This window comes from Corvus moneduloides, chromosome 4 (genome assembly GCF_009650955.1).
Source record: "Corvus moneduloides isolate bCorMon1 chromosome 4, bCorMon1.pri, whole genome shotgun sequence".
In the NCBI taxonomy this organism is placed as follows: Eukaryota; Metazoa; Chordata; class Aves; order Passeriformes; family Corvidae; genus Corvus; species Corvus moneduloides.
The window spans coordinates 63,102,755-63,121,124 of record NC_045479.1 but is presented as its reverse complement, the minus strand read 5'-3'; the positions used below and the strand labels follow the sequence as shown (position 1 = coordinate 63,121,124).

General features: G+C 38.1%; 1 protein-coding gene across 11 annotated transcripts in view; it reads left to right on the top strand.

Moving 5' to 3' along the window:
• The window catches only part of MAGI2 (membrane associated guanylate kinase, WW and PDZ domain containing 2), a 726,260-nt gene that overhangs the window by 618,504 nt on the left and 89,386 nt on the right, over positions 1 to 18,370 (top strand). For all 11 annotated transcript variants that reach the window (XM_032106792.1, XM_032106787.1, XM_032106785.1 and 8 more), the window contains one exon: positions 15,455 to 15,486. In XM_032106792.1, the coding sequence (XP_031962683.1) occupies positions 15,455 to 15,486 (32 nt within the window). The remainder of the gene's footprint in view (positions 1 to 15,454; positions 15,487 to 18,370) is intronic.

Genomic DNA, 18,370 nt, shown 5'->3' with positions numbered 1-18,370 from the left:
TATAACCAAGCCTTTGGAACTGTTATGAGTCTAGGCAGATCAAAGATAAAGTCTTTGGCCAGCCTGGGATCCAGCTCATGCGGGAAGAAAACACCAAATCAAAACCTCCTATATTGCCACAAAATAGAAAGTAATTTATTCACCAGTTTGATATATCCTTCACCTTGCAGCTTAAAGGCTTGAATTCTGGGACTAAGAACTGAAGTTGCTTCTCCTTATGAACTGATAATCATTTCTGTGGCTATGTAATTGTGAGTTAGTAATGAAGAAACAAAACTCACACAGAAATTCTAGGGATTTCAGAGATTTTTATAGAAAATTGCAGCAGTTTTACAATTTGGGGTGATAAAGACAGAAATAATATGCATTATTATAATTATGAAGTCAGAAAAAAAGAGACCCAAATTGAAATATACTGCTATCACTTTCTCCTTTGCTACTTAAAGCTATGAAATTTATATTTGGTAAAAAACCAAAGATGTCAAAGAAATAAAAAATAAGTAATAGTGGTTTAGAATGCAATATAATAAATAAGAAAATAATCATTTTGTGTATTGAAAATAATATTGCTAATTAAAACAAGCAAATTTAGGAAAGAAAAATAATGCCTCTGAAATTTTGCAGATAGGGGATCAGGCTTAGTCTGTAGAGAGTGAGTATTAATGCTGAAGTACTCAAAAGCTTTCTATTTTTTGCTCCTCTCTGTTGTCTGAAAGATAAAGAACTGCAGTATAACAACATATATACTTTTGTCACTAAATTTAAATGCATCTATTGCAGAGTACTGGTGTAGAATTGCAATTCAGTTACATTTCTAACTTGTTCCTACTAGGAAAGAGATGAATAAAAATTCATGACTTGTGTTTCTACAGAGGTACCCATTTTTATTCATTAATATGTGATAGCTACTTGCACACTGGTTTGGTTTTTTTCAGTTTGCCTCAACAGTAAGCAAAATTTAACAGATTAAGGAGAATTATTGGTATTTGCCGTGTCTCCCATTTAAGGTCTCTTTGTATGGCAGAACACAAAATTTTCAGAACATTCCTCAGGGAAAAAATTGTTCAGTGGAGGATCTGAAAATAATTTTGTTTGTCTTCTCTTGCATATTGATTTTATTTTCAAATGGCAGCAAAAAATTTCTGAATTGCTAACTTCTGAGTAGATGGAAATATAATTTTTTTTTAAATTAGAATGGGTTTGTAATTTGTTTCCTCTATCCTATCAGTCCTAAACAATTTTTTAAAATTCACCAAAGAGAACATCCACTGAGAAATAGAGCAACTTAATCTAGAACTGTCAGTTGCCTGATGAATCAAAAACTTTTTGATGGTATAAGAAGCAAAGGCCTGTTTATAATAGGGTAAATTACTTCATTCTCCATGTTATCAGGGACTTCTAATATTTAGTGCTTGCTAAATATTAGATGATCCTGCTAAAGGCTAGATGGTCAGCAGGTATTTTTTCTAGAACTGGAATAGAAATTTCATCTGAGATCCAATTTATTATGTTTTTTTACCCGTTAAATGTTCAATACATTCTGGAAATGCAGATGCTTTTCACAAAAATGGCTTTAGACAATTACCATTAACGAATGAAAACTCCCTTTGCTAAAAGTCTCTAAATAGAATTAACCTTCTCCTTCCTCTTCCCCTGAAGTAGACCCTTTGTTGTTGATCCCTATGACATGAATTATACTCAAGGGGAAATTTCCTCTACGAACCATTTGCTATCCTATCTGATTGGGATTATACACCAGTAATCCTGTATGATGACTGGGTAAAGAGCATACAGATCTACACTTAGTGTCTTTTTATTTATCTATTCTTTGGGGAAACCCAAGGAGAAAGTATGATGACCACTGCAGATTAATTGTGCTGTTCATCCAGATTCCTTCAGCCAGCTATGTTCTTCAGGCATAAATTCAGTGTTTTTGTCTTGTGATCAAATGGGGATACTGAGGTATAAGGGTAAACTGAGGAAGAAGATATTTTACAGATCCAAAGGCTACATCCAAGTTTGTTTTCTTATGCAGTAAGTTCTGATTTTAAATAAGGAGGGACATACATGCTATGTACCCTAGCATGTCTTTCTAAAAATGCTAATTTTTAAGGTCCACAAGGTGCTTCACGGTTGTCAGCACCATAATCTCCTCTGTTTAACTTGTCATGTTTATGTACTGTTCCAATTTTCTCAGTATTGAGGGGTTTATTTCCATTATGTTGGACAGATCATCTAACTCTCAAGTCTGAAACCAATTTATGTTCCTCTGAGAGACCGAGCACTGTCACAGGGAAAGAAACTATTCACAGTTTTCTTCCTTTTCCTTGTAATATATTCATTTAATACTTATCACTTCCCAACTATCTTGTCAGGATCCTTTTTCAGCATCATTTTTTAGTGTTCTGTTCATTAACTTTTTAAAGTACTGCACAGGACTACATGTGACCAGCACATAATCTAAACATCATAAAATTCACATCAATACTGTTCTTCTCTCATTAGACTTCAGGACACAGCTGTTCTTTATGTTAATTGCTCAACTCCAAACTTTCAGGAATTCATAAAAAACTGACGTTTCTTAATGGTTTTTTGCAATCCAGGTCATCTTGATCAATTTATCATGCTTTATACTCTTCAGTGTTCTGTACTGCAATAATATCATGCCCATCGATCATTATTACTCTCTCATTTTTTTCTTTCAGGCTCCTGTGGCCTTATGCTAAACCTTCTGAACTTCATGTCATCTTAACCAGTATAATTTAGATCACTAAAATTATCAGCAAAGCTTTTACTAATTCAGTTTTGTTCTTCTTGATAAGTAAGTTGTATACTGAGAGTTACGTCCTGAGTGGGAATGGGAAAGCAAAGACATTTATCTCTACTGAGTACGTGTCAGTGTGGACAGTATCAAATCTTCAGCAGCTCAAAGCAAAGTGACTACCTGGAGGTTCAACCAGGGAACTGCAAATTTAGATTCTTCTTTTCACAGTTTTGTTAACCTTTCTACATGGGCATTACACTAACATTCCTTGCCAAATATTCTTCTTTTCAACACTAAATATTGTATTTTTACATCCAAGGCTTAATCATGTAAACCCTGGCTCTTGTGGTAAACCTTGTGGCTCTTTTGTTTCTCCAGTTAGTCTTCTCTTTCACAGTCTCCAACTGTTTGTCAATCTTTTTGTTCTACCTGAATCCGTATAGCCATCAATAAACTCATCTGTCAAGTTGGTGTGAAGGAGCAGGAAATTGGAAATTAATTATTACTTTGAATAACATCTGGATCCAAAGCATGAAATAAGCATGCTATTGCTTATCCCAGCTTTCACCACTGTGGCAAAGTGGCATGATTACCTTTTTATTATGTTGCCATTGAGTGTTTGTCATTCCGCCATGTGGTATGAAAATGAGCCAATTATGGTCAACACACCTGAGCTCCTAACACTTCCCATTGCATCCCACAGAACAGATTTCAAAGGCAACTCAATAAAATTTAAAACCATGCAGACAGCTTGATTCATATTAAACACAAAATACTGAAGTTACTACGATGTAATTTAATAATGACAAGCAGTCAGAGGAAGCCAGGAGGTTCTCTAAGTCTCTCTAAGTAACTAAACTTATTTGTTGCTTTATGATGAACTTTTGTCCAGTGCTCCCAAATCGCAGAGAAATCAGGAGGAGTGAGACTCTGAGCTCATTAGCAACATCCAGGACCAAAAAAATCTTCAGTGGAATGGCAGAGTCAAGATGACAGCTGAAGCTCTGAAGTCTTCCATAGATTCTGTGTCATATCTGCCAATCTAGGACAGATTTATGAATAACATTAGGTATGGCACCCTGCATACTAGACCTGTGTTTCTGCATCTGTGTTAAGTTCCTAATTCACAGACTATGACATGAAAATGTACTTGTCTGAGTATCAATATCTAAATTTGGCATCGGTGTCTGTGTGTCTATTATAACTGATGGGGAATTTAATAAACTGCTGGCATGTAGGCATCCTATTCTAGTGAGATGCCCTTGGATATTCCACATCTCTTCCCACCAAAGGTCCTTTGTCACAGTTGGCCAGACCAGGAGGATACACATGAAAGCAAAAGAATGGATTTTTTATTAAATGCTTTTCCCCCACACTTGCTGAAGACATTTTGTGAATGTATTTTCATGAAGAGGACTTTAGGGCACTGTATTAAAACAATTTATGAGCCATCTACATTTTAACAGAAAATATTTGGAACGTGCCTTGATATTCATCAACGTGACATACCATAATGTAATGTGAGATTTCTTTATTGGGCTTAGAAAGTGTTAAAGCTTAAATGGGACCAGAATCTAAACATATGAAAGAGCAGAGAGAGTGATATAGTTAGGCAGAGTTTCTGACTGTCAGAGAGCTCCGAACATACGATGCAGTATCCCTGAAAAGTTTTGAAGCTTAAATTAGCTTTCAGTAAAGCCAGGCTGAGTTGTCAGACATGTTCTTAGCAAGCATACAAAGTCTTTGTGGGTATGGCAGCACTTGCAGGCCCTTCTAGAAGCAACAGCCACAAGCTGTCAGGGTTCTGAAGTCTCAATTTATATTCCAAATTATGTTGCTGGTTCTGCGTGTATGACACATAGCAGGCTTATCACCTTGCTGTGTCTGCTCTGCTCAGGGGGAGTTGCATTCAACAATATGTTTTTGCCCAAGACAAGGCATCACTTTCATTACCAGCTCTTGCAGCATTAGAGCAGTACAGTCAAGAGTGTAATTGTGAGTCTGAAGAAGTGAACCAGTGACCCTGTTTTTAGCAGCAGTCATTGGACAACACACATGAGCAAAACTGGAAATTCTTCAGGGAAAATTTCTCTTCAGCCAAAAAAAAGGTTCTTTTTCATGTCTGTACAAAAATATGCCCTTGACCTTTTCAAAATGTTGATAGAATACACAACCTGTGAGCAAATTTCTGAGATTTCTTGCTCATAATATATGAGTGCCCATGCATGCAGACTTTTGCTAATTGGGTTAGTATTTAAATAAAAATACAAATTTTTAGACTTCAGTGAGGAAAATAACAGTTAATCCAATACTGCCTGCAGCTGCAAATCAAAAACTAGGATATGAACCTAAGGATTTGAAATTTTAGTAGAAAGTTCTGTCATAAAAAGCAAGAGGCAAGGCTCTTCCTCAATTCCGTAAGATACCTTTTTCTACTCCAGGTCAAGTTGTCCCAGTAAAATCTGTTCTCCAGCAGCATTTTCTCTATTTCAAGACATGACTGTGCTTCAGATAATATGGTTTGCTATCAGCAAGGAAATAAATCTGGAACAGAGTAACACTGTTCTGGTAATAGGTGTCTGAAAAGAGAAGACAGTTTGTGAAAAATGAGGCATTCTATAGGTGCTTAGTATTGAAGTTTGTCCTTGGAAAATAATTTATTCTTGTTGACCACATACAAAGCTTGTTCCAAAAATGTGGTTTTCTGCAAGTTTAGATTTTTATTATTTTTTCAACCTCTAATATATTTAAGCTGACATTTCAAAGCTTGTCACTAACTGTTGCATTTGCCTCTGCACTATTTTAGCTATGATTCAGAAATTCTCTGCCTCACATCCATAATAATTAGAAGGACATGGTACTTGTTGGTTTTTTCCTGGTTTCATAAATTATTTTAAATCTCTGACTGATAAGCAATTCACAGAGCTGTAGCAGCCAAAGAAAATAAATACTTGTATGTCCATCAGAATGTAAATTAACTCATTACTATGCCAGCTTCTGACCTTTTCTGATGGCTGTATTCTTGCTAACAAAGGCTCTTTGCTATTCATTAAATTGAAATTTAATGCTAGCTTGAGATTCTCTGGTGTATTTTAGATTACATTCTGATAGATTCAGGTGACCAGTGAGGGTTCCAGCTTGAACAGCAAATACTTCTAGCATTCATGACTTTGAATAGCCATCCTTTTTCTAATTATCTGTGAATATTGTTGAAAATGTGTTGCTTAAGCAGGCTAGGTCAGTGAAACTTCATGAACTGTGCAAAAAGTGCTCCTATGTTTAAAAAGCTGTATATTGCTACTACCTGATCCCACAGTCATTCAGGTTTTTGTATCAGTTCTATAAACATAGAAAATTAGAATCATTGAATCATAAAAAGGTTTAGGTTGGAAAATACCTTAAGATCACCAAGTCCAATCATTAACCCAGCACTGCAAACCATGCCCTAAAGGACCACATCTACACATCTTTTAAAAACCTCCAGGGATAGTGGCTCAACCAGCTCCCTGGACAGTATGTTCCTGTGCTTGGCAATCCTTTAGGTGGACAATTTTTCTCCAAATATACAATCTAAACCTCCCCTGTGCAACTTTAGGCCGTTTTCTCTTGTCCTATCTTTTGTTACTTTGGAAAAGAGACCAGCCCCCACTTCACTACAACCTCCTACCTGAAATGTGTAGAGCAGTAATGCCCTCCCTGTGCCACCCTTTCTCCAGGTTTAACACCCCCAGCTCTCTCAGCTGCTCCTCATCAGACTTGTATTCCAGATACTTCACTGGCCCTTTGCAGGCCCGTCTCTGGACCCATTCCAGCACGTCAGTGTCTTTCTTGTCCTGAGAGGCCCAAAATTGATTCAAGGTGTGGCCTCACCATTGCTAAGCACAGGGGAATGATCACTGCCCTGGTCCTGCTGGCCACACTATTGCTGATACAAGCACAGATATTAGCTATAGTGAGACTTCTCCCAGCTGCTTATAGAATATTTCACCTGCCTCTTCATCCTGTTTCAGTGGTCTACAAAAGACTCCCACCCTGTTATCTGTCTTGTTGGCCTTTCCCCTGATTGTTACCATAAACACTCAACCCTGTCATCACATCACTAAGTTCCAGACAGTCAAGACAGCCCCTGACATACAGAGCTGCCCCACCACCTCTCCTTCCTTGCCTGTCTCTTCTGAAGAGTTCATAGTCATCCATTGCAGCATTCCAGTCATGTGAGTCAGCCCACCACGTTTCTGTGATAGCAATTGTATCATAGCTTTCCTGCAGTACCATGGCTTCCAGTTCTTCCTGTTTGTTGCCTGTGCTGTGTGCAGTGGTGTAGACACACTTCAGCTGGGCTATTGATCCTGCCACCTTGTTGCAGGGAGAAGGCCTAATTCATGTGTGACCATTGTCAGCTGCTTTTGTGGTTTCTAGCACATCAGTAACCCTCATGTCTCTGCTGCTGCATGGATGTCTAACCCCTACCTCCACTGAGACAGCAGACCAGAGGACCTCACTAGCCCACTGTCCCACAAACAGTGACATGCAGCCCCCAGGCTTACCTCTAGCAAGCCTGGTTTTATCCCTTACTCCTTTCAAATGCAGTTTAAGTCTCTTTCAATGAGTCCTGCTAACTCCTGTGCATAGATTCGCCACTATGAGACAGCTGTACCCTGTCTGTTCCCTGAAGTCTAAACCATCCCATGATCAAAAAAATAAAACCCACACTTGTGCTGGTGGCACCAGGGTCAGAGCCAAGGATTGATCTTCTGGGTCTTCCTGTTGCTTCCTTCACCATTTCCTGCAACTGTAAAACTAGAGGAGAACGCTGTCTGTGCTTCTGATTCTTAACCAGTCATCCCAAGGCCCTGAAGTCTCTCTTGATTCCCCTCTAACCTCTTGTTGCAACTTCATCGCTGCCTACTCAAGAAATGAATAATAAATAATAATCTGAGGGACGTGTCAGAGTAGGAAGTTTCCATATCTTTAACCAAGGCCTCAGGGAGGCAACAGGCTTCCATAGGAAGTGGGTCTGGGCTGCATTTTGGGCCTTCTGTTCTCTTCAGAAGGGAGTTTCCTGTGACAGTGACCCATTTTTTCTATATTTAGAAAGCAGCTTTGGCACAGGGAGTAGGCCAACTTGACCTCAGCATCACACCCATGCTGGATGAACCACCATCCTTGTTATGTTTGGTTCCACTTGCAGAGCCTCACACCTGCTATGCCTGGACACCCAGGAAGGTGAGGCAGTCCCAAAGCAGACGTGCATTGGACAGGCACATGTCACCACTGCCACCAATCCCTTAAGTCACTGTGTTCAGCCAGGGGGAAAGGATAATAAATTCTCTCTATCATGTGTCTTGTCTATCTGGGGAGCCTGTCCCAGGCAAGACAGTGTATGAAGGTTAGAGCACAGCGCTAATAATACCAAGGTCATGGGCTCAATCCCTGGATGGGCCCATGCACTTAAGAGCTGGTCTCAATGATCCCTGTGGGTCTGTTCCAACTCAGAATATTCTGTGATTCCAGTAGTGTGATGCTCTTACACTCCCCCTGATACTCCTCAGCCTACTCACCTCCTCCCAGAGCTGTCACTGAGCACAGGAGCTCTTCACTGTGCCAGCAGTCCTGGCACAAGGGCAGTGCACGGCCTGGCACTGGTGGCAGCATGTTCCCACTGGAGCTCCATCTGGGCAGCCGTGTCCCTCATGGTGGGTACAGAGGTAGAGGCTGTGTCTTCCTGCCTGTAGCCGGCAGGGTGTCAGCACCATACCTGTGTGCCCTTCTGTGCCAGCTGCCACCAGAATGTCACATCATGCCCTGTGTGCCCACCGTGCTGTTGGTGCACATTAGAGATCCCTGGCCATTAGAGATCCCTAAGGGCTTCTTTTATCCTTTGGAGGAAGGCTTGGCCCGTTGCTCCTTGTCCTGTCAGCCACTGTGGCATGAGCTGCAGGCTGCTGTTGGCCCTCCTCTGAGCTTCCCAAGTTCAGGAAGCTCCCCCATGCACCTCACTGGAGCACTCCACGGCCAGTCATGTCAGCACCAGAGCCACTCGCCTCAGCAACTTCAGTAGGATGAGATCAGGTACTGTTTCCCACGGTGCTCCTCTACCTCTGCATCATTTCTGATAAACTTCTCTGTCTCACACTTAGTGCTACATGTCAAGAAGTCTGAAAATCTGAAGAGCTGAAATATAGACTTGGACTCAAGATGCCCCCCAAGTCATCTGGAGTGGAGATAAGCCAGACAGGGTGGCATGCCAATGGGGTCTAAAGATCTAGCTGACCTTCCTTTGAACTGTCCCTGCTTTTTGCCTAGTACCTTCATAGAGTGATTGTCTGTTGGCAGGAATGTATTCATTCTTTGGGATTACTTTTCATAGGTGTAGTAGGTCAAAGAGTGAAAAACAGTGATGATTTAAACTGGAGCACTACTTCTGTTGCAATTTCACTTGGGTTGAAATCCAGGGCAATTGAGTAGTGGACCATAAAGCGAAATGCCAGCACAAGCAACTACTGAGAATCAGTTTGTACCACTGGGAGTCTTTTTTTCAGGAAAAACTGGGTTTAGTAACATCTGAGCATATATATAGTCATAAAGAAAACAGACATATTTCAGAGTTTTATTAATGTGAACCTGCATTTGATACAACAACTGATGACTGTAATTAGCCTTATCTCAGTGCAACACAGTGCTGTATCATGTACTTGCCGTGCTGCTTGTGTGTAGCCTACTGCATGGAAAAGGCACTGGCTCTAAACATATGGAATGTTGTGGCCTGATCAAAGATAGTGGGTCATTCATCTCACTCTGATGTGGGATGTGTTGATTTTTGACCCATTGCATCAGGTGCCATCCCAGCTAAAGACCAAAGGGATCCTCCACAGCATGGCACCATCACTCTGAAGGACAGCTGACAGCAGGACTAGCTAACTATGCTTGAAGAGCTAGAGCTCCCAGTCTTCTTACACCTACTCTTTATTTCAAGGTAAATCAACTTTTTGTTGTTGCTAGAGTAAGAGCTCAATATTTAGACCTGTTTCAAAAAGATGGACCTTTGAAAAAATATTATGTAATAATGATTGATTTTGTTAGAAATGGAACTAATGGCCATTCCCTATACATCATCTGATACTTTAAATATTACATGATCAACTGAAACTTTTTATCACCTGCTTGTTTTCATAAGTATTATTTCCATTTATTTTCATTCATTGTCTCCTTTTAGATTTTGTTTACTACAGTATATAAATTAATTGAACGTACTACTTCTCATTGATCATGTTTCTTTTCCTTTAAAGGAGAAAATATTTGAAGAGTAATTGAATTAATGTTATATATTTGTTCTATGTATACACAAAAAATTACCTCTCCCACAAGTATTTTTGGAGGGTATTTTAAATCTTAATCAGTCAACTCAGTCCTAGCATTAGTTCTGTCCACCTAATCTGACCACACCTAACATAGCTCAACAAAAGGTGAACATACAGAGGGAGATACCAGGTGTAAAGTGAATGGTAAGAAACAGTTCCCTGCACCCTGCTAATGCTGAACACCTGAGTCTGATCTCAGTGTTCTCCCCTGTCACATCCATTTGAAGTTAATGAGTATTTGATACCTTTGGAAATCAGGCCCACATAGACAACTGATAGACATTTCAGGGATTCGAGTAAGAGAAAGAAAACACAGAAAAAAAATCTACTGCTACAGTAAATTTATACAGTAGCTTTTCTAGAAAGGAAAACTTTTGCTGAAGTGTTGTCACATGGATGTTGATAAGATGCCCATGGAGTCAGTTAATGCTCTGAGAGTGCTCATCAGCCATCTGTTCAGTGACTTCTGAGCATCTAGGAAGGAGAAAGGTCTGTTCAGTGCTTGAGACAGCTTTGCTCAGGAAGCCATATGCAACAAGGATATTAAAGCACAAAAAAAAAAACCCCAAGAAGCCCAGTGAAAGCCAGTGGGCTTTCACCCATTAAAAGTGAAAGTGTGACAAGTGATGTGCAGGGATGTTGACTTGCCCTGAACATTGCTTTAGATTAAAAGGCTTTGTGTTTGATGCTGTTGAGTTCCTCCCTGCAGCACACGCCATCACTGCAGAAATCAAACTGTTCCCAGGCTTCAGTTTAATTATCCATACACATCTGCCACAGAGGTGAACATCATTAAACGTCCCGTGACTTAGCAATAGCTATGTTAGTTACTTATGATCCTACCAGGTGTGAAGAACTTTTCCAGGAAAAAATGCAAAATAGTGAGAATAATGAAGATGAAAATGCAGTGAACATCATCCCCATGGGAGCAGAATAATAACCAAGGGCTGCTTTTGTATTACTGACATTATGGAATTTGCCAAATTCATTATTTTCACTGAAAAAAAAAAAAAAAGGAAACAAATCAGAATTGTGTCTTGCAAATGCTCTAAGTTCTGCCTGATAAGCTTCTTTTAGAAAACTAAGCTTTTCAACGATAAATCCTTGCTGAAGTGTAAGGCATATGATATCTGTAAGAATATTTTACAACAAAAGCATACTTAAATTTGGATAGAAGAAGGAGTAGATACAATGAGTGTGATGTGATTTGTCTTTTGTTACAGGATATCTTCATCAAAAAGGAGAAGTACAGTAAACTGAAGCTGGAATTTGCCTTGATCAGAAAAAAAAAAAAAGGAAAAAAAAAGTTTTTTCTCCCTAATATATTTGAATCCAAAATCTGTTTTCAGTTCACAGTGTTTTTTTAGTAAAGTTACTACATAGAAACCATCACAGCTCTGATTTCCAGGGAAGCTCATTTTGGAAGGTGGTAAATACAACTTAAAAAGCAATGTCAATATAGATTTTTGTAACACTGCTTTAATAGAAAATGTCAGTCTGATTTTTAGAAAACATATGTTTATTACTGTACCTCAGCTTATTTATTTGAAATTAAACAATTAAAAGTTCCATATGTGTTGGTCACCAGTTGCTGTACCTTATTACAGTTTAAATAGCCAACCTTGAATAAGAAATCATTATATTCTCAAAACTAATTTTGCAGAATCACATGAGGTTATGTATTTTTATTGTTGCATGCATACACGTTACCACAGTATTTTCCTGCTAGCACCTGGCTGAATGGTGGTGGTTGCTCTTTAAGACAAGCCAGTAACCCTGCTCTCCTTTCCAAAACTGATGCAGACCTGTACTGGCTGTCTTTACAAGGAATGTTAATTAAAAAAGCACAGGAGTCTTCAAAAAATGGCTACAGCTTACATGGTGAGATTACTGTGAGAAGGGGTGGCTGTCACACACATGGGTGAGCCAAAAGCCACTCATGGTAAGAACAGGCTCCATGAACTATTTTTAGCTGAATCTAAGTTGACTTTTATTATTTCAAATGTATATGTGGATATGGAGGTGAGTGGTTTTTATATGTAGACATACATAATATTTTCACCTACTCAAGTTTTTATGAAGACATCACAAGTTGGACAGCAGGGGGTTGGGAGTTTGGGGCAGGTGAAGCAGAAATCTGGAAGTGGAATGAGGTTGTAAGAGCTTATCCAGTATATGTGTCTAGTTAGACGTGAGTTGATCAGAAGGTTAAGCAGTACTAATACTGTATTAATACTTGAAAGATGTTGAAAGCTCCATTCTTTGGAGAACAAATTTCAGCCCTGTTGATAAGTCAGTATCTGTATATGAGCTGATGCCAATCTGCTGGAAGCTGTCATTCAGGTGGGATCCCGCTGTCCCTGGTGGGGAATGCTCACCTGGCATGTCGTGAGCACCAGAAAGTCAAGGGAAAATGTGGTGTGAAGTGAGGTCAAACTAAATGAAAGTCCTCTTCTTCTCACTGCCTGCTGTAGATGTGGCTGCAGACGGCCAACACTGTTGAGTGGGCACTGAATGCACATTATTCAGGTATATTCTTCAGGTGGGATTTTAAACCTCAGTTTTCTATGTAGAAGATTTGTTCCTGTACTCATGCAGAGTACTATTTAAAAGGGAAAGTTAGAAGGGAGGGTGCAGCATACCTAAGAAAGTGCATTTTGCTTTTATGCCTCTTAATGTGAAGTTTCTTTTAAATTTGCAGTGTGCTACATATGCAACATTCTCTTGAATTCTTGAATTTGCAGAATTTGCTGCAGGTGTTTAAATAGCAGTGATAATTCTCAATGTTTGGTACACAACAATTATCCATATCAGTCTCATATTGAATAACTGATAATGCCATATATTCTGTAAAAGTCAGTTTTGTTTAGATTGGGAAAAGGATGTTTAGTTCAGATGGGAGTACAGATCTTATGTGAGACAACATTAAAATTATCAAGTGATACATGAAAGATGTAATGTAAATTTTGCTTTATGGAACTAGGCCTTCACCCCTGTAGCCTAGCCTGGTTTTTGGCAGAGGTGAGAGATTATCTCATCTTACATGAGATCAAGGTGTAAAAGATGAAATATAATCAGAAGAATGGATTTTACTATTAGTCCCAAGGTTTGTTACCCTTAGAAATTTTTGCTTATATAGCATCCTTTTCTGCACATATGGGTCTCCAATTTTTTTTTTTTAATTTTCCTTTGGATCTTTTGCTTCTATGGCATCCTATATCTGTTCATTTTCTTAACATAATTTCATGCTGTGTGAATAAATATTGCCTTTTATTTGTTTTGAGTGTAGATGTTGTCATTTGTATGTTGCAGTCTGTGCCCATAACCTCCAAGTTAAATATAAGTTTATATTCTCCTTGTTTGAGCAAATAATTGAATTTTTTTTAATTGAGGGATTTTTTTAAAAAATCTTGACTCGATGTATATGTCATTGTTTATTTGATTTATAAATACTTACTATCTTTTTAATGGATAGTAAAATTTTTATTATAACTCCAGCATAACTTATTTTTAGGTGGATACAGTAGATAAATAGGAAACAAAAAAGATTTTTCAGTTTAATCAGGAGTCATTTTTGATGACAATAAGTTGTGGGAGGTGCACCAGTATCAATGGATAAGTAGAGTTAACCTCTACAAATACTTTATGAACAACAATCAGGGTAGTAAGTTGATTTGAGCAAGTTTCAAGTCCTATCTTTAGCTCTGAGAGGAAAAGTACTTTTTAGCTTTCACTCTTATTAGCAGTAGAGAAACATAGGAGGTAGTAAAAAGGTAGCCATCTGCCATCCAATAAGTTATTTAATAAGTTTCTGCTACAGAATCTTTAATACTGAAAGTGATGTACAAGCCAGATCTATCAAGGATGCCTGTTATCTCAGCTTGAGTTTGCAGATGGAAAGAAATCTATCTACTTGTTAATAAAGCAGTTTTTGTCTAGGCACTGTAGAGTCAGTAAACATAAACCTTTCCAGGATTACTTTTTCAATATACTTTTTTTTAAAAAAAAAAAAGCACTATCAGGTTACACATCAGCATTACTGAACAGCCAGTGTTTTGCTACAAATGGTTCAAGTGCTTTTACACTGCAAGATATTTCAGTCAAAATTAATTAGGTATTAGGGCAGAAAAGATTATCTCATTATCACAGAATTCTACAAACCTTAAATGTATGTGCAAATATAATTCCTGTTGTGATTTGTCTGTAGAAAGATACTATCCTAATGCTCTCATAATTTTAATTTTCTTTTTAGACTCACTTTAGAAAAAGAAATAATGAAGTCAGTTCTACTCTTTCAGCTGAATTAATTTTTTTGAATGAAAGAGGAGCCTTCCTATTAGATATCTCAGTTTAAGTCCCATTTCTGTTTCTGACAAAACAAATGAACTCTTTGGTTTTAGCTTTTAATCTTAACTAGGAAGGTCCACAGACTTTTTTTTTACCTGCTATTAAACAGAGAATGAGTTTTTTAATGAAAGCCATGTTGAAAGCTGGTATTTTAAAAAACGTGACCCAATACCCTTTGTAATGCTTCTTTTTATTTAATACTTTGTAAAGGTTTTTAACATTGTACTGCATAAGATAGGAACAGTGTTTACAATGAGTGTTTCAAATTATTTCCTTTTATGAAAAAGACATATCTGGAGTTTTAAACATTTGTAAGCTACAATAGTTGAAATTTAAGAAAGTCACTGAAGTAAGTTATCAGTCAGTCAATAACTGAGGAAAAGGAGATAACTACTTGTGTAAAAGAGGTAGTCATGTATGACTTCTTGCTAACTATGACGAAAAACCAGGACAGTATCAATATAAGCAATCCTCTCAAGACTTGACCACCTTATCTAGACTGATGAAACAGTTATTTTTCTTCAGGCTTTTCTTCTAAAAAAATCTCTTGTATTATTAGGTTTTGTTGATGGGATGTTCTGAATGCTTCTTCCTAAAGGTGCGACTGCGTTTGACACATCAATACCAGGTCATTTGGTGTCTTATCCAATGTCCACCAAGACATTTGGAAGTCCTTTTGATTAGTTCTTTTAATTTCAACCTAATCCCATGCTGTTTGTAAAGTATGGCAATGATCTCAATAGCTCCACTTGCAAATATATATATATATATATGTATATATATACACACATATATATATATTTCTATTTTTTCTTAGAAATTATCCCTTATGTTTTGTGTTTTCACCCCTTGTGTGTAGAGAATTTTCATATCTATCAATATTACCTGCAGACCTGAATGAGAATGGGAGCATAGACACTACTTAGCCTCCACTCTTTATGCATCAGAAAAAGCTGCTAACATTATTTTTTGTTTATTTCAGGTTTCTTTTCTCCATGGAAAACTCCAAAGCCTGTAAGTTCCCTTTCAAAATTGTACACATTGAGTTCATAAGATGCCTATCATGCAAAGCAAGTTCCTGTAGTCTTTCATCTACCCATCCTGTTCCCAACTCATGAGACACCTCTCAGTAGTGCCCCAGCACCAGGGGTGGCCTCCCTGCTAAGTTCTGAAGGTCTGTTGACTTGGAGTCTGCCAGAAGTGGTCTGGAAAAAGGAAAACCATAATGTTAAGATGGGTTGCAAGAACCAGAAATGTGGTGGCTTAAAATGAAGAGGTCTGGAGGAGAAGGCAGCAGAAATGAGGCCAGTCTAGTCTTCTAGTTGGCAAATTCTTTGAAATTAACAACATTCACTTTTCCTGGGTTACAAGTGGCTTGAGTTTAGCATCCTCAAAGGGATTGTTATTCTTTCTTGCATTAGGAGATCTAGAGCTGCAAATAGTCACACTTCAAATAAGAGCTTGGGCTAGATAACTGACTGAGGTGCCTTCTAATCAACTTTTCTGTGTTTCTGTGATTTTGACAGTAAAACCCAAGGTGTAAAGGCTTTTCCTACTGTAAGACTGTAAGCAATGACTTTATTTATTCTGTTGACACCACATATAATTTTTTGAATTTGCAACAGCATTCACAGTATAAAAAGAAATCATAGGCTACTATTTTTGGTTGTCTGGTTTGTTTTATTGTTGCGGGGGGGGGGGGGGGGGTTTGGTTTGTTGCTTGTTTTTTTTTAATTTGGCTTTTTTATTGAGATTTGACAGACCTTAGAGCAATTCCTAATTCTCAACAAGGGTGTGTAGAGGAAAATAGATCGTGACGACTCCTAAGAGCAATAGGAATAACAATAGCAGTATCTTTTAAAGAGCTTAGAGCCTTCTTATTGGGGAGCAGGCAGAGGAAGTACATTGAATCTGAACAACTTTACATACTCTCATATTGGATCTCATGCTTAAAGTATACCAAAACAATTTTTGTATCCTGTCAAGTACAAATAGCACTTAATTAATCAGCTGATGCAACTTCATCAGACTGCTTCAGCTTGTGGTGGTTTTGGTGTAAAAGGACAGAATCTGTATACAATACATTGGAATAAGTCTTGCATAAGTTGCTTTATTCATCTATGGAGCAGGACATTCATGAAAATAAATCAGGTTATTAAGGGCTAACTTGCTCTCACCAGTCTAAGGCTGCTGAATGGCTGGGGTGTTCAACCTTTAATCTCAGATAAAAAATGATGACATAGATAGCTTGGAGCTCACTTGTTAAAGATACTCATTTGAAGACCTCCTCCTGTCCATACTTAGCCTCTTCATGTACACATCAAATATATAAATATCAGTTCCTGTGGTTCGTATGTATATAAGTGCATATATTATATATGTATATCATATATAATATCAGTGCAAAATATATGTATATCATATATAATATCAGTGCAAAATGACCATGAGCAATGTCACCAAACCATTGCCCCAGTTTGGATTTGGTACCCTGCACTCACTACTGTGCTTACTTTCAAGAATGCCTTCTTTTCTGAAGCAGCATCAGGATAACTCACATTACTGAACACTAGGTGACTGTTTAATTAGTTGATATGGGTTTGGGAGATATAATTCCCCTTCTGTTTATCTACTTATTTAGCTGGTTGAACTTCACACTTGAAGATTTAGAGCTAACCAGGAAGCAAGAATTAGATATATGGGACCCAGTAGGGTTTTGCCAATTGTTCTCCAGTTTCCTTTCCTTTCACTAGGGTAAAGTTTGCTCATCAAAGATAATTATATTTTCCTTTCTTTTTTTAAATCTTTCTTTAAGTATTTTAATTTTGTCCAGTTTCGCATTTTGAAAGAGGTAAGTGGTCTATTTCGCCAGCACTTTCCAAGAAAAAAAGAATCTTTCACTTCTAGGCAGACATGGCCCTTCATGTCTTTCATCTTCATAATGACACAATAGACAGCTTGGTTTCACTGGCTTGTGTTCTTTTTTTAGATTCCTAAGGGAAGGTAAAGCCTAAACTTATTTCTCCTGTAATTTCCTTGATCATAAGGAGCTTGAATTGAGCTCAGTTCTCCTTTCGTATGTAGACGTAGGGGTCATAATCAGGTGTGTTTCTAGAGACCTTTGAATTTACACTTCCATAATGCAAATATGTACTGTATATGTGTTTATACCTACTTGAGGTAATTTCTTTAGGGCTGTCAGAAGTAGTACTGTGATATTCATGTGGCTTACCACACAAGCTAATTTACCCAAAGGGTAATTATTTGCAGAGGATAAATTTGCCTTGTACATTCCTGTACCTAAGCTATTTCAATGGCAACTCAGGTATTTCCATATGCCACTGTATTGCACAGACTGTACATACCTATAGTTTTGAATGAACCAGCCCTACTTACTGCTGAAATTCTGACAGAAGCACAGCTTGAATTATACTACTATTTTATAAAAGAATGAGGTCCTCGACAACTAAAAAAGGCCAATATCCATAATCTGTTTATTCTTAAGTATGAGTCTGGGATATTCAGCAGGACAGTTATTCAGCATATTCACCAAGGAGGACACTAAAACATCTGTAGTTCACACATACTTGGTGTGAAAAAAGCCTGATGCAGTTAATCATCGGAACAGAGTAAAGCCTACCTGCTGACCCAAACACATTCTGAAACCAAGGAACTAAAGACAAATGATAATCGCAGAATTTGTAGAGCAAGTTCTCTGTAAACCTGCAATCATCTTTGATAAAGCTCTGCTGATACAACAATAGAAGTCAGTGGAATTTAATTACAGATCAGTTTGTTTCCAAGAGGCATTTTTTGTGTAATTACCATTGTTGGGTTACATGTGAGAACACGCTGTTCTGGAGGCTTTACCACCCTTGTCCTCAGGAGGGGTCCTTCC